Source organism: Cyprinodon tularosa, unplaced genomic scaffold, assembly GCF_016077235.1.
Source record: "Cyprinodon tularosa strain WSP-4 unplaced genomic scaffold, ASM1607723v1 ctg13, whole genome shotgun sequence".
Taxonomy (NCBI): Eukaryota; Metazoa; Chordata; class Actinopteri; order Cyprinodontiformes; family Cyprinodontidae; genus Cyprinodon; species Cyprinodon tularosa.
Genome location: NW_024038114.1, coordinates 2566121 through 2583076, shown reverse-complemented (window position 1 = coordinate 2583076; position 16956 = coordinate 2566121). Strand labels below are relative to the sequence as shown.

General features: G+C 36.9%; 2 protein-coding genes across 2 annotated transcripts; both read left to right on the top strand.

Annotated features, from left to right (window-relative positions):
- The first annotated feature begins 61 nt into the window (after positions 1-61).
- On the top strand, positions 62-7470 carry LOC119778069 (gastrula zinc finger protein XlCGF28.1-like). The gene is made up of 2 exons (XM_038277152.1): positions 62-306; positions 5676-7470. The coding sequence occupies exons 1-2, from the start codon at positions 249-251 to the stop codon at positions 7115-7117; spliced, it is 1500 nt and encodes a 499-aa protein (XP_038133080.1). The 5' UTR covers positions 62-248; the 3' UTR covers positions 7118-7470.
- Positions 7471-9245: 1775 nt separating this feature from the next.
- Positions 9246-16508, top strand: LOC119778074 (zinc finger protein 260-like). Its single transcript, XM_038277158.1, has 2 exons — positions 9246-9461; positions 15587-16508. The coding sequence occupies exons 1-2, from the start codon at positions 9350-9352 to the stop codon at positions 16414-16416; spliced, it is 942 nt and encodes a 313-aa protein (XP_038133086.1). The 5' UTR covers positions 9246-9349; the 3' UTR covers positions 16417-16508.
- Positions 16509-16956: the final 448 nt, after the last annotated feature.

Genomic DNA, 16956 nt, shown 5'->3' with positions numbered 1-16956 from the left:
GTCTTTAATTATACATTTCATAGAAATCGTTGTGCTTTTAAGCGGAACCCGAAGTTGAGTCTATGTTTCCACCGAAGCGCCACGCGGAGACAACAAACCAGTAATAGCATCGTCATAGATTGATACTTTTTATCTAAATGCAGAATTAGCTTACCTTACCCTATACTGGGGGCTTTAATATGCGGCATGAATCTGTGAGGGTTTAAAGCAACATATTTTTTTTTCAAACCGCTGCAGCCGAAGAAGAAATGGATGACAGGCTGCCCGATCCCACCCGAAGACCCCAAACAATCCAACACGGAAGAGGTCTGTAACACCAGTGGGGCTAATGTTGTTTTACTGTTTAAAAATTTTGAAAAGTTTGTTAAACATATAGATAAACGTTTAAAGTTTCGATGATATTTCCTGAATTTTCTGGAGATAAAACAAACATGCCAACCTTATATGTGTTTTAAAAATAAACAGTTTCCAGAAAGATTGATAAGGCCCACTGTAAAAATAAAAGTAAATAGTTGATTTCTTTAAATTTATTTCAGTGTAATATGAAAAAAAGTCAAAATTCTGACATATTTCTCAGAATTCAGACTTTTTTCTCAGAATTCTGACTTAAATCTCAAAATTCTGATTTTAAAGGAATAGTACACCCAAAACATGATTAGCCTTCATTTTCTACTCACCCCCATGCTGAACAACACTCTGGAGTACTTTTTTGATATCTCAATTGCATCTGGAGATCTGGGAGGCTTCTTGCTGTCTGCTGACATTCAAATAATGGAGGTCTATGGTGCCCGAGACAGAAAGGTCCATAAAAGTTCACAAAAAACGTGTCAATATTCCTCCATACTGCTCGTCCAATGTATTCCAAGTGTCCTGAGTGGGTAGCATCCAGAATTTACTCGAAACAAAGTTATTTAGAATGTTTTTAGAGCATAAACAGTAGTGTATAGGATTTCCTGAAAGCGCGCGCTTGCGCGTTCACGACGCTACGGAAGCCGGCAGACCAAACCAGATGAAAGTGCACATTTAGCGTCTGCTCTGCCAATAATGCAAGCGTAGAAGAAGAAATGTGCTGTTTACCTGTGCAAAGAAAGAAACAACGAAAGAAAAATGTCTGAGGACTTCAGTGTTGAGGAAGAGCATGAGTTCTTTGCTGAGCTGAATGCGCACTTTTGTCTGGGTTGGTCTGCCGCGGTTTCCGTAGCGTCGTGAACGCGCTTTCAGGAAATCCTATACACTACTGTTTATGCTCTAAAAACATTCTAAATGACTTCGTTTCGAGTAAATTCTGGATGCTACCCACTCAGGACACTTGGAATACATTGGACGAGCAGTATGGAGGAATATTGAAACGTTTTTTGTGGACTTTTATGGACCTTTCTGCCTCGGGCACTGGGCACCTCCATTATTTGAATGTCAGCAGACAGCAAGAAGCCTCCCAGATCTCCAGATGCATTTGAGATATCAAAAAAATACTCCAGAGTGTTGTTCAGCATGGGGGTGAGTAGAAAATGAAGGCTAATAATGTTTTGGGTGTACTATTCCTTTAATTTCAGAATTCTAACCTAAACCTCAAAATTCTGACTTTTTTTCCTAAGAATTCTGACTTTAATCTCAGAATTCTGACTTAAATCTAAAAATTCTGACTTTTTTCTAAGAATTCTGACTTTATTCTCAGAATTCTGACTTTTTTCTTAGAATTCTAACTTTAATCTCAGAATTCTGACTGTAAATCTTAGAATTCTGAGATGTGGGAGCACTCACCTTCACTGACAAAGATGTGAGTTGTTTGGGAGGGCCAGTAACACATTGTTGAAAAATGACAAAATTAGGCGACTTTTTACATGCCTTAGGGGGTCCCCGGTGGTGCTATTTCATTAACGGAAGAGCAGAAGATGATTAAAACAAGAGGGCTAATCTCTAAAACAGAAATGACTACGCCTTGATGCTAACATGTTTGTTAGCTGTCAGAATTCAGTCAGAATTATGAGCAAAAAGCAAAAATTCTGACAAAAAAGTCAGAATTGTGACTTTTTTCCCATACTAAACTGAAATAATATTTAAAAATCAGTTAACTTTTTTATTTTTTCAGTGGCCCTAATCCTCTTCCGTAGATAAATACTTAACAGTCAGAGGGGGGGCTTTATTCCATGCTTTTTTACACCAATCAAACCATGTCTTCTTTTTTGTAAAAACATATTGAAACATATGTACACAGAATATTTTAATGTATACTGATTTATTCTTACTAAAAATTCTGTACTGAGAGCAAAGTGGAACAATAATCTAAATTTCTAATCAGACTTGTCAAAGGAAGCTGACTTATGAGTTTGCATGACAGAGGTTTCTTTGTGTGCATCTGCAAGTATTGGTTTGTCTCATAATATGTCCAAGCACAACTTGTAAACTGAACATTTTAAAATAAATAAACAAATACTACTCTCCAAACAACAGCCTATTAATGTTGTATTTGTTTTAGTGGTGTGTGCATATTTTTAATAAAATATATATATACATATATATATATATATATATATATATATATATATATATATATATATATATATATATATATATATATATATATATATATATATATATATATATATATATATATATATATATATATATATATATATATACATATATATATATACATATATATATATATATATATATTTTATTAAAAATATGCACACACCACTAAAACAAATACAACATTAATATATATATATATATATATATATATATATATATATATATATATATATATATATATATATATATATATATATATATATATATATATATATATGTGGAGCTCCATATCTTATTTTTTTCCCATGAAATGAATTCTTAAAATATACTCCTAATCAAAATTGATGGTACTCCTTATTTAATTAAAGAAAACCCCAAAATAGTCAGAAATTATTTTAATCTGCTAAAAGAAATAATAAATAAAAATCCTATGAAAACAAGAGAATGAAAGTCAGACATTGCTTTTCAACCATGCTTCCACAAAACAATTAAAAAAAATCTGAAATAGACCTAAATAAAATGATCGTTTCCTTAAATGAATATTTTGTTGCACAACATTATGAGGAAATCACTGCAGTCAAATGATTCCTGTAACTGCAAGGGAGACTTTCTGCTCCTCACGAGGTATTTTGTCCCACTCCTGATAAGCAAACTGCTTCAGTTGTCTTAGGTTTGAAGGCTGCCTTTTCCAGATGTCGTGTTTCAGCTCCTTTAAAAGATGCTCAGAAGGATTTAGGTGGGGGTCATAGGAGGCCACATCAGAAAAGTCCAATGTTTCTCTCTTAGCCTTTCTTGGGTGTTTTTAGCTGTGTGATTTGGGTCATTGTCTTGTTGCAAACCCGTGACCTCTGACTGTGACCAACCTTTCTGACAGTGGGCAGCACATTTCTCTGTAGAACTCCTTGATGGAGTGATGATATTTTATTGTACACCCCCAGAGATTCAGACACCTTGTGCTAGATGAAGCAGAGCAGCCTCAAAACATAACAGACAATCCTCCATGGTTCACACAAGGGACAGTGTACTTTTCTAGATATGATTCATTTTTCTATCTGTGCACTTAGAGCTGCTGCGCCTTGACAAAATGTTAAATTTCTGTATCATCTGTCCATAGGACATTCTCCCAGAAGCTTTTTGGTTTGTCAGCATGTCATTTGGCAAATTCCAGTCTGGTTTTTAATGAGTTGTTTTCAACATTGATATTATCCTTTGTTACCTCAATTAAATCCACTTTGGCTCAAACAATGATGGCTTGTGTGATCTGATTCTGATGTTCCTTGAGCTTTAAGTCCACCTTTAATCTCTTTAGACGGGTTTCTTGAATCTTTTGTTACCACTTTTGTTATCTGTTTATTCATTATACTAATCATTATATGTCTGTGAGTTTCCTGCTGTCCTCCATCAATTTTCCTCTGTTGTCACGTCAAGGGAGTACGACGGAGTATTAGGGCCATGCTAGAGATTATTTTCTTCTATTTCAAGAATAAAGTCATAACATTAAGAGAATAAAGTCATAAAATTATGAGAATATAGACATAAAATGACGAGAATTAAGACGTAAAATGATGAGAATAAAGTCATAACATTACGAGAATAAAGTTGTAAAATTATGAGAATGAAGTCATCATTCCACAACCTATTTCAGAAAAAAAGCTTTGAGCTCCGATCAGCATATGACGGCCGACCACCAGCCACTTTGACATGCTGCCCAATTTGTTGTTGGTGTGCTAAAAGATTTCCTTGTTTGTAAAACCAGACCCAAAGTAAAACTTCACATGATGCTCAACATTCCTCATTTTAGTGAAGAAAGTGTTTCTTGCAGGAGTTGTCATAAAAGAGAACACTGTTCTTGTAATTTTAGGACTTAATATTACAACTTTATTCTCGTAATTTTATGACTATTCTTGCTTTGACTTTTTTCTCGTAATGTTACGACTTTATTCTTGTAATTTTATTACTTAATTCTCATAATGTTACGACTTTATTATCGTAATTTTGCGAATTTATTCTCTTAATTTTACAACCTTATTCCTGTGATTTTATGACTTTATTATCGTAATTTTAATACTTTATTCTAATATTGTTATGACTTTTTTCTTGTAATTGTACGACTTTATTCTCGTAATTTTACGACTTTATTCTCGAAATTGTATTACTTTATTCTCATAATGTTACAACTTATTCTCTTAATTTTATGACTATTCTCGTTGTGACTTTTTTCCTTATATTACATTACCGTATATTACATTATATTCCTAATACTACGACTTTATTCTCATAATTTAACAAGTTCATTCTCGTAATTTTACAACTTTATTCTCATCATTTTATTACTTAATTCACATAATGTTATGATTTTATTCTTGTAATTTTATGACTATTCTTGTTGCGACTTTATTCTCGTAATTTTACGAATTTATTCTCTAAATAGAAAAAAAAACTATCTGTAGCCTGAACCTAATACTCCGTTGTACCATATCACTGCAGCTGCAGTTTCTTGTATCAAATTTATTAGCTACCTGTTAAAGTAAACTCACAATACTATAAACAATAATTAGCTACTGTACATTGGATTTATGGGTTATATAATAACAAATATGACCTTCCTCTTCTGGTATCACTGCTGCAACCCTCTGTTTTACCTTCAGGATTTTCTCATAGAAAGCAGAATTCATGGCTTCACAGTCGTGTTTTCAGTAACACGTTACTGTAATACAGTATATCAAGTTTGACCCTAATGGAATAATATAACAAGTTACAAACTACATTTTGGTAATATTATTACAGTTATTATGTTTTTATGACTATTCTCTTTGCAACTTTATTCTCATAATGTGTACTCTAAGCACGGTGGAAGCACAGACTACAGCACAGCAAACTTTCGCAGTAGTTGAAAATGAAATGAAACTTCTCTATCAATTTGTGTCTTGTTAACCGATCAGGGTCTGGAGAAGAGGAGCACAGGGAAGGGAAAGCTTTTTTGTAACTCCATGGTTTCCTGCTTTCAATCATTGCTTAATCCCCCCAAAAAATCATCAGTACTTTTAGGAGCTCAGTAGCTTTTGATGTGTTGATAGAAACCTGTATTTTACAAGCTAGGTCACACAGTAACCCAAAACATTCTTTGTTTCTCTGTCCAGATCATCCACCCCATGTTTGGAAGGAGGAGAGTTTCACAGATCAACAAGATGCAAACTCCAATATTTATCAGGAGAAAACAGAATCTATACAAATGAAAAAAGAATGGGATGTACTTAAACTGCTGCAGATGTCAGCAAGCAAAGAGAAGCAGGATTTTCTAAATGTAAATAAGAACCAGTTGGAAATATCCCAACAACAGGTAAAAGTAGAACAGGTGGAAGTACAAATTTTGCATGTAAAACCAAACCAGGAGGAACTTGAACATTTACAGATGACAACAGACATTAAGGAAAAAAAGCCTTTGCATGAATCCCAAAACAAGGAGGAGCTACAGCAACAACTGATAAAAAAGGAACCAGAGGAAATTGACATTTTGCAGGTAAAAGTGGAAGAGACTGAAATCTCTATTAGTCGAGGTGAGGAGAAAACTTTGCTGAAGCAGGAGGCTAAATCCTCTGAAGAAAAAGATGATTGTGAAATAGAACCTACCAGGAACCAACTCTGCTCTCAGGATCTTGCTGTAGTTGAGAACCATACTCAGGAAAGAGACTATCTTGAAGACTCAGAATCAAGCCGAGATGAGGGCCAGTATTCTTGTGAAGTGTGCGATAAACATTTTACGCTCAGTAGTTCTCTAAATGATCACATGAGAACTCACACAGGTGAGAAGGCTTTTATTTGTATGACCTGCGGAAAAACGTTCACTCAGAGATGTAATCTAACTCGTCATATGAGAGCCCACACTGGTGACAGGCCTTATGCATGTGAAGTGTGTGGTAAAGGTTTCAACGATAGTGGGGATTTGACTCGTCACATGAGAGCTCACACTGGTGAAAAGCCTTTCTTATGTGTGACATGTGGGAAGGGTTTTACCAGGCAAATAAGCCTGACTGCCCACATGAGAATCCACACTGGTGAGAAGCCTTATCCTTGTCTCTCCTGTGGGAAAAGTTTTACTCAAAGCAGCTCTCTAACAGTCCACATGAGAACGCACACAGGTGAGAAGCCGTACCCCTGTGGGGTGTGTGGGAAACGTTTCTCCCGGAGCTGTCACCTGAATGTTCACATGATAACCCACACCGGTGAGACATTCCCATGTCTCACATGTGGGAAACATTTCACCCACAACAGTGCCTTAAATGTCCACATGAGAATTCACACAGGGGAGAGGCCGTACCTGTGTGGATTATGTGGTAAGTCCTTCTCTCGGAGTAGCCTCCTGACAGTTCACACAAGAACACATTCGGGTGAGAAGCCCTTTTCGTGCGAGGTTTGTGGAAAGTTCTTCTCACGACGAAGCCACCTGACATATCACATTAGAACGCACACGGGGGAGAAGCCTTTCTCCTGCCAGACCTGTGGTAAGTGTTTTAGTGGCAGGCACAGTCTGAAGTTTCACATGGGAACTCACACGCGTGGAAATGTGAGAGTCATTCATTAAACTGCACTGCTGGGGCACTTGAGTAGGTCAATGGTCTTAGAAACTAAATGCTAGTAAAACTGTGTCTATTAAACTATTGATAAATAGTTACTATTTAACATTAAATTTTTGTTTTTATTTTAATTTATGTCGTTAACTGATTGCTTTTCATTTCCAAAGTGGATTCCTAGAACAGAAATATGGCTACTTGTGAGAGTAGTGTGTTGTCATACTGTACTTTTACAACTTTACTGATAGTATCATGAAGTAGAACACAGCAGAATCCCTTCATTAAAAACAGGTTTTAAATGATCTCTTATTTTGATCTCATGTCTGGTGTTTAAGAAGCAAAAATAAAGAGCTGTTGATCTAAAGATGTGTTTGTGTTTGTCTTCTTGGTTCTGGCCTCGCCAATGTTTTTCCGATCACTTTATTAGGAGTTTGTTTGATCAACTTTGGTTATTCTTTTCCTAAAACATCTTAAAATAAAGTTAAATTAGTCAGATGGTAAAATGATTCTGATTTTGGGGAAAAAAAAACTCCAGATATAATTTCAATGAAAAACAACTTACAGTTTTCTTGGCTAATAGAAAGCCAATGACATTCATATCATATTTCTGGTTTTGCAGGAAATTTCAATCTTTAAATTCAAAAAGGTCCACCAAAATCAATCAGACTGCTGCAGGTAATCCAAAATGTTGTTTCTAATGTTCTCAATAAAACTAGAAAAGCAGATCACATCGCTCTGGTTTTAAAATCCTTGCACTGTACACAGTTATAGCTCAGAGAATAGATTTTAAAAACCTCCTTTGAATTTAGAAATTGCTGAAATGTTTAGCATCACAATGCAGTCAAGACTTAATATCATCGTTCAATCTTTTCAGAACATTTGGGCATCCTGGTTCCAGGCGATACAAAATAAAAAATGCCTTTGGTTTTGGAATGTATAAAAGGAAAGAAACATTTAAGACAGACAGACAGACAGACAGACAGACAGACAGACAGACAGACAGACAGACAGACAGACAGACTGATTGATTGATTGATTGATTGATTGATTGATTGATTGATTGATTGATTGATTGATTGGTTGATTGATTGGTGGCTGCATGGTGTTGCAACATAGTAAGAAAATCCTGGGTTCATATTTGCCCTTTCTGTATGGAATTTGAATGTGCTTCCCTGAACACGCATGGATTTTCTCCTGATACTCCAATTTCCTCTCCCTGCCAAAAAACATAGAACATCTGTTACCCTGTGCTGGATTGGTGACCTGTCCAGGGGGCACCCTGCTTTACACCCATAGACGTCTGACTTAGATATACAAGTAGTTTAGGATAGATGGATATTTGATACAAGATTTAGATATCGACTTTATATATAAATAAAACAATTACATATAAAACTAAAACATAGAAATAAATTTTACATGTAAATACGACTACTTTTAGATACAGATTTAACATTTATATTAAGCTTTTGCTCCTAAATGTGAGAACATTTTGTTCAATGTCAAAGTAAGGGCACATTTAAGTGTGAGAGCAAAAGCGTTTGCTAAAAGCTTTACATTTGATGCCCCACAGGACTTGGCTTTTTCATATTTGAACTGAAGAAAAGAATTTCTTGCCAAAATGCGAAGTAAATGCTATAGGTTAAATTTCTCAGTTGAAAACTTACTAGCTTTAACTTATTTCATGTTTAAAGAACATACCCCCATTATATGGTAAAAATTCACTCATCATAAATACAAGTACTATCACCTGATTAAGAACAGAAGTTACCTCAAACCTACTAGTTTCTAAAAAGTGTTTGTAAATATATATCAATAAACTGGAGAAAGACTTAAAAAAATACAAAGACAAAAGAGGGATGTGATGTCGAAGTAAACTACATGAAATTAAAATTAAACAATGACTAAAATGGGCAAACAAATGATGCAAAATTACGAATAAAACTATAATAAACAGCATAAATAAACCAAAAGATGTTGACAAAGAGGATGGAGTCAGTGTTTTAACACTAAACTGTGTCATAATTCACTTTTGGAGATTTAAAATTTTTTAAATTTTTTTATTTATTTACACAAGTCAAAGTTATCAAAAACAACAACTGTTCTCATTTTCAATTTCAAAGCGGAACTAAATTTACAGTTTCTTCCAGAGCGTCACGGCAGATCCAAACAGAGCACTGACAGTATCAGCTTTGCTCCTCGCTCTGGTTTCTAGGCAGAGTTTTTAAGTATCGACAATAAACATGTCTTCGGTTCAGCATAACAGAGCGCTTATTAATGAGCAGGAAACTGATGCTGAGGAAGGATTCCCTGAGTTTAAAGAAATCATCGTCAAGTCTGAAGAAGAGGTCGACGGTAAGCCCTGACGGCTGCATTCCACACGGATAAATATGGAAAAAAGGAAACATCGGGAATAATTTGTTTGTATGCTTTAGGGAAATATGCTCAAATGATGAACGAAGCTTCAAGTCTAGTTTGTAAAACGCTATTTAATCACGTAAGTGCGAGTTCGGGCCCATTCGTAACGTGTAAGCCAGCCCCCATTCCTAGAAAACATGGTAAAGCCCCCAGACATGGAAGAGCGGCCGCCACATTGGCTATGTTGTCCAGGAGAAACGACACGTAATCGCGTCCGCCATATTGTGAGAGGCAAGTAGCACCCTCACTATTGAGTTTCAGGTTAAAAAAAGAAAGAAAATCTTAAGTATACGTTTAGGGACAGAAAGCTGTTTCATTCAAAATTAAATGAATAAATATTGACATTCATAAATTGTCAATAAATATTCCATTAAGGAAATGTCCCAGTGAACAAAAAAAAGTAAAATATATTCATCTTATATTATTTTTTATATTACAATATTTTGCTTTATTCAAAAATGTATTTTGTTATTTATTTATTTTATCATCTGTTTTATTATGCATTTATTTTATTATTTATTTATATTAGTCTTCATCACGCTTTATGCCTGCTGGGGTCGCAAGGGTTGCTGGTGCAGACCTCCAGCAGTCCATCACAGGGCAACACCGAGTAAAACAGGACAAACAACCATTCCTGCACACACTCACAACTAAGGAGAATTAGGTGTGAGAATAATAAGCCATTTAACCTAACAGTCATGTTTTTGGACTGAGTGAGGAAGCCAGGTTACCCAGAGAGAACACACGCATGCACAGGGAGAACATGCAAACTCCATACAGAAAGACCTTGAGCGGGGAATCGAACCCGGAACCTTCTTGCTGCAATGCAGCAGTGCTACCCACTGCCCCACTGTGTTCTTATATCTAAATAAGGAGCGAGAGATTTAAGTGTTGGGTGGAGCTAGTTAGGCTTGGCGGAGTGCATCTGCTTTGCAGAAACTGAAGTGCTTCATTCATGATGACGAATCAAATCAGACTATTCCTTCTTGATGAGCTCTGTTTGGTCCTCTCACTGCCATACCAGAATCAGTCTGTGCCATCAGCTAATTTACACATATATGAGGGCAGATATTCATCCAGGTTGCCATAGATAATGTAACCATGGTACAAAGTACTTATTTGTATCCTTAAACCACCAATAAATGCTTAACTACATATAAAAAATATTTAATGACTTGTCTGAGCCAATTGGATACTTTTTTTACATTCTCTAACTTCATCATCAGGCATGGTCAGGGCAGTCAAGTAAAATATGATTACACAGTTTGTATCTGCATTTTGGTTGTTTTATTTCTTTAGATAATGCTTTTTACCATTAGTTTAAAATTGAAAGAAAAATAAACCATATTTATGCATAAATCCAAAGATGAAAAAGTTAGCTCCCAAAAGTGGCTTTTTTTAACAGATTGTGAGCGGAGGATTGACTTATTTTCATAATTAGTCTTTGATGCTCTGTTTTTGGAAAAAATAGGGATGCCATACAAACACTACATGTAATAAGTAAACATTTTTAGCCTCATATAGGCTGTATCACTGTCAAGTTCTGAAATTTTAGATTCTTGTTGGTACTATATATATACAGGTGCTGGTCATAAAATTAGAATATCATGAAAAGGTAGATTGATTTCAGTAATTCCATTTAAAAAGTGAAACTTGTATATTATATTCATACATTACATACAAACTCATATATTTCAGATGTTTATTTTGTTTAATTTTGATGATTACAAATGACAACAAATGAAAATCTCAAATTCATCATATCAGAAAATTAGAATATTACTGAAGACCAATAAAAACAAAGGATTTATAGAAATGTTGGCCAACTGAAAAGTATGAACATGAAAAGTATGAGCATGTACAGCACTCAGTATTTAGTTGGGCCTCCTTTGGCCTGTATTACTGCAGCAATGCGGCGTGGCATGGAGTCGATCAGTCTGTGGCACTGCTCAGGTGTTATGATAGCCCAGGTTGCTCTAATAGTGGCTTTTAGCTCTTCTGAATTGTTGGGTCTGGTGTATTGCATCTTCTTCTTCACAATACCCCATAGATTTTCTATGGGGTTAAGGTCAGGAGAGTTTGCTGGCCAATTAAGAACAGGGATACCATGGTCCTTCAACCAGGTACTGGTAGCTTTGGCACTGTGTGCAGGTGCCAAGTCCTGTTGGAAAATGAAATCTGCATCTCCAAAAAGTTGGTCAGCTGCAGGAAGCATGAAGTGCTCTAAAACTTCCTGGTATGTGGCTGCGTTGACCCTGGACCTCAGAAAACACAATGGACCAACACCAGCAGATGACATGGCACCCCAAACCATCACTGACTGTGGAAACTTTACACTGGACTTCAAGCAACGTGGATGAAGTGCCTCTCTTCTTTTCCTCCAGACTCTGGGACCTTGATTTCCAAAGGAAATGCAAAATTTACTTTCATCAGAGAACATGACTTTGGACCACTCACCAGCAGTCCAGTCCTGTTTCTCTTTAGTCCAGGCAAGACGCTTCTGACGCTGTCTGTGGTTCAAGAGTGGCTTGACACAAGGAATGCGACAGCAGAAACCCATGTCTTTCATACGTCTGTGTGTGGTGGTTCTTGAAGCACTCACTCCAGCTGCAGTCCACTCTTTGTGAATCTCCCCCACATTTTTGAATGGGTTTTGTTTCACAATCCTCTCCAGGGTGCGGTTATCTCTCTTGCTTGTACACTTTTTTCGACCACATCTTTTCCTTCCCTTCGCCTCTCTATTAATGTGCTTGGACACTGAGCTCTGTGAACAGCCAGCCTCTTTAGCGATGACCTTTTGTGTCTTGCCCTCCTTGTGCAAGGTGTCGATGGTCGTCTTTTGGACAACTGTCAAGTCAGCAGTCTTCCCCATGATTGTGTAGCCTATAGAACTAGACTGAAAGACCATTTAAAGGCTTTTGCAGGTGGTTTGAGTTAATTAGCTGATTAGAGTGTGGCACCAGGGGCCATCAATTTTGAACCTTTTCACAATATTCTAATTTTCTGATATGATGAATTTGAGATTTTCATTTGTTGTCATTTGTAATCATCAAAATTAAACAAAATAAACATCTGAAATATATGAGTTTGTATGTAATGTATGAATATAATATACAAGTTTCACTTTTTAAATGGAATTACTGAAATCAATCTACTTTTTCATGATATTCTAATTTTATGACCAGCACCTGTATATATATATATATATATATATATATATATATATATATATATATATATATATATATAAAAAGGTCACTCACTCTAATACTTTGTTGGACCGCCTTTAGCTTTGATTACAGCACTCATTCGCTGTGGCATTGTTTGATTTGATTTATTTCCATCCAGTGTTGCATTCATTTTTCACCAAGATCTTGCAGTGATGATGGTAGAGTCTGACCGCTGCGCAAAGCCCTCTCTAGCACATCCTAAAGATTCTCAAGGGGGTTGAGGTCTGGACTCTGTGGTGGCCAATCCATGTGTGAAAATGATGTGTCATGCTCCCTGAACCAGTCTTTCTCAATTTGAGCCCGATGAATCCTGGCATTGTCATCTTGGAATATGCCTGTGCCATCAGGGAAGAAAAAGTCCATTGATGGAATAACCTGGTCATTCAGTATATTCAGGTAGTCAGTTGACCTCATTCTTTGAGCACATACTGTTGCTGAACCGAGACCTGACCAACTGCACCAACCCCAGATCATAACACCACCCCCACAGGCTTTTACAGTAGGCACTAGACATGGTGGGTGCATCACTTCACCTGCCTCCCATCACTCTGGAACAGGGCAGATGTTTTCTCTGCTTGATGCCTGCCAATGATTTGACCCTTCTCAAACAGACTAACATCTTTTCCACGACCACGGGATGTGTCTTTCGACATGGTTGTTTAGGAAATGAGAAGCAAGTCATTGCACCAGTTGGGGTTAAATAACTTGTTGCCAGCTGAAAGATAATCGCCCATGCAGTAATTATCCAGTATTTTATTTTTTTTCACCTTATCTGGAGTTGCTATTGATGTCTGAGTTGAGCTGGATGTCACTTACTTCTTAGTGTCCACAAAATCCATCTTGAATTTTATCTAGGGCTGAAACAATGAATCGGATTAATCGTGATTAATCGAGTATTGAAATAATTGTCAACTAATTTAGCAATCAATTAATCATTAACTGGAGTTTAAGCTGGGCATACACAGTGTGATTTTTTTTTTTTCAATCGTTGCATGCAGCTACAGCTCACACTGAAAGACGAAACCCTACGGAGTTCGAAGCTCACTATGCATTTTCTCACATTGTGCGGCATGACGTTCTGATGCGATCATCCTGCTCACACTGTACGTCTAAAAACGACGTCGGACTGAGCTCCGCAGTGAGATGGTGCTACTCTGACTCTATCCGGAAGCCAAACCAGTAGAAGAGGAATATGAACCTCACTAGAGTGAAACGCGCTGCCTTGGCAATTTGTGTAATTTTGTGTGCTGAGAAGGCCCTACGGAGAAAAGGGGGCGACGTATTTGGACAAAGACATGGCTAAGGAAATGTGGCTGCTATGGTCTGTCGATTTTACAGAAAGAACTCCATCTCACTCACACCCCCGCCATGCTTCTAAGAAGAAGAAGAAGAAGAATCCTTTGTTTGCGCATGCGAACGGTCGACTGAAAATCAAACATGTTTGATCTTCTCCCGATCTCGCCATTCCTGATCGGGAGGTGGTTGTGACAGGCTGATCGCCCCTTGTTACTCCCTGTACACTACACGACGCACGATCAGGCTGAAAAATTCTCGCACGACTGGAAAGTCGGCCATAAAAAGGCAAAAAATCGCACGGTGTACGCCCGGATTTAGAGAGTCCAAAACATGTGTTAGGGCTAATAATAACAACCCCTTATTTTCCTAGAAATAAACCAACACAATCAGTTACTTTTCTGCAAAAGAGGAGAGTGGACCCAGATGGAGAATTACACTCCCTGAATGTGTGTGGTCAACTCTGTCAGGACATCTCTGTGTTCTGCTTTTATTGTTTTACTACAAAGAAGGATCAGGACGGCTCAGAAGTTTACACATGATAACGCATGACAGTTCCTTGTGCAGTTTTATTGTGGGTGATGATTAGTCACCTGCATATAAATATGTAGGTGAGATATATATATATCTAGAGGAAACTGGACTGAGTTTTCAAAACACGAAGAGAGGCTGTTTAATTTTGCAACAGTGCAATGCTGCCAGTGGCCTTTATGGAACTAAACCTGATAGTTAGAAATCTAGCACCCTTAGTGCCTATGTTTTACCCAGCACTGCTAAAATTATTGAATTCACACATCGAGTAAAATGTGTTTCTGGATAGTTTCTATGCTTATCTGTTCTTCCTTTAACCCCTGTGTCCTTAAGTGGAAAGAGATAAAGCAGAAGTGACCAAACAGGAAAAGAAAGCACGGATACAAGAAATCCACCCAAGATGACAACTAGGGAGGCAGAAAGAGACACAACTTAAAGCTGCATAATAGTCTGAGGTATGAGTAGGAAAATGTATGACCTGCAGATAATATAAACACCGTTTATATAACACCGTAAAATAACACCGTTTTCAAAAGTTGATCCTCAGATTCTGCTCTTACTAAGTTATATTGGTGTCATTCGGTTGTAGTCATGCAGCAGCTTAAGAAACTGCAGTTTTTTGATTATTTTCTTCCTTTGTTATGGGGAAAATGGTAGATTATGTCCACCGATTAAACTCAGACAACTCTTGCTTGTAAAAAAAAATGTATTGTTATCTTATAACCTAGTTTCTATTCTACAGGGTATACATTGTAGTGGAATACATAACATTATTTCAAGTTTTTTAAGTGCAAGAAATGCAAAAATCATTGAAGAGAGAATTAATCTTAATACCTTGAACCTCGAAGTGAAAAACATTATACAGATTAAAAGCACACAGACTGTTCTTAAGTCTTTATTTCTGTTTATTATGATTTCAAGCTCAATATTTTCAATCTGACGAAAGTAAAGAGGGTTGTTTTCAAACTCACATTTGTATGTTTTTCTGTTTTCTTTCTTCTCTCCCAGATATGCCACAATATTATTCGTGCAAAGATGAAGAGCAGATCTCTAACCAGGAGAAGGAAACCAGTTTGAACCAAAAGGACACAGAACTTCAGCAGATGAAACGGGGCCAAGAGGAACAAGAGCACCTACTGACACAAGAGGAGCAGGGAGAACTGGTGCATCTGGAGATAAAGGAGGAAGAAGAGGAACTCTGCATCAGTGAGGATCAGGAGGGTCTTGTGTTGAAGCAGGAGACAGATAACTTAACAACTGTTGGTAATATGGAAAAATCCCCCTTTAAACATAACCGAACCAAGCTTGACCAAGCCAATCAGGAAGGAAACAATCCAGAAGACTCCGGATCCAGAAGAGATGAAGAGCCAAAACAAAATAACAGCCTTTTGAAAACTCACACATTCAAGAATCTGTACTCCTGTCAAATCTGTGGCAAGATTTTTCCTCAAAATAGTCACCTGACAAGACACATGAGAATTCACACAGGTGAGAAGCCTTTCACGTGCGTCACGTGTGGAAAAAGCTTCAGTCAAAAAGGTAATTTAGCTTATCACATGAAAGGCCACACAGGGGAGAAGCCTTTCTCATGCATCACCTGTGGAAAAAGCTTCAGTTTCAAAAGCATTTTACTCATCCATGCAAGAATTCACACAGCTGAGAAGCCTTTCTCCTGCTTGACCTGCGGAAAAAGTTTCACCCAAAAAAGCAGTTTGACTTATCATATGAGGGTTCACACAGGTGAGAAGCCATTTTCCTGCATGTTCTGTGGAAAAACCTTCAGGCAAAGATCCAAGTTAACGCGTCACACTAGAATTCACACAGGTGAGAAGGCGTAAAACTCAAAGCATTAGGGTGCTTTGTAACTGAACATTTAGATGCTGCAATGATTAACTGAAAGAATCACACTAAAATACTAATTACACTAGGGGTCACCAATGTTTTTAAGGCTGAGAGCTACTTCATGGGTACTGAGTCATAGGAAGGGCTACCAATACTGACCTATGAACTGGAGTGTTCAACTAAACCTCATTCTTAATAAATATATTTAGGATATTTTAATAAAGGAATTTGAATAAATGATTAAATGCTATATATATGATTACTATAATGAAATAGTCTTTAAATTATAAAAAAAGAAGGTAAACAAAATCAAAAACAGTTTAAAACTTAGTCCATTGGTGATTTTTTTTCTGTTCTCAGAAGACACTCAGAGCACCCCATGTAGTCCTAGAGGGCCCCTTTGTGTCTGCGGGCAGGTCGTTGGTGACCCCTGAATTACACTATCATGTAATGTTGTGCCAACTGTAACTTCCTAGTTTAAAGGGAGTTTATGAAGTGTACCAAACAGTGATAATATTTAATTGTTTGTCTTCCTC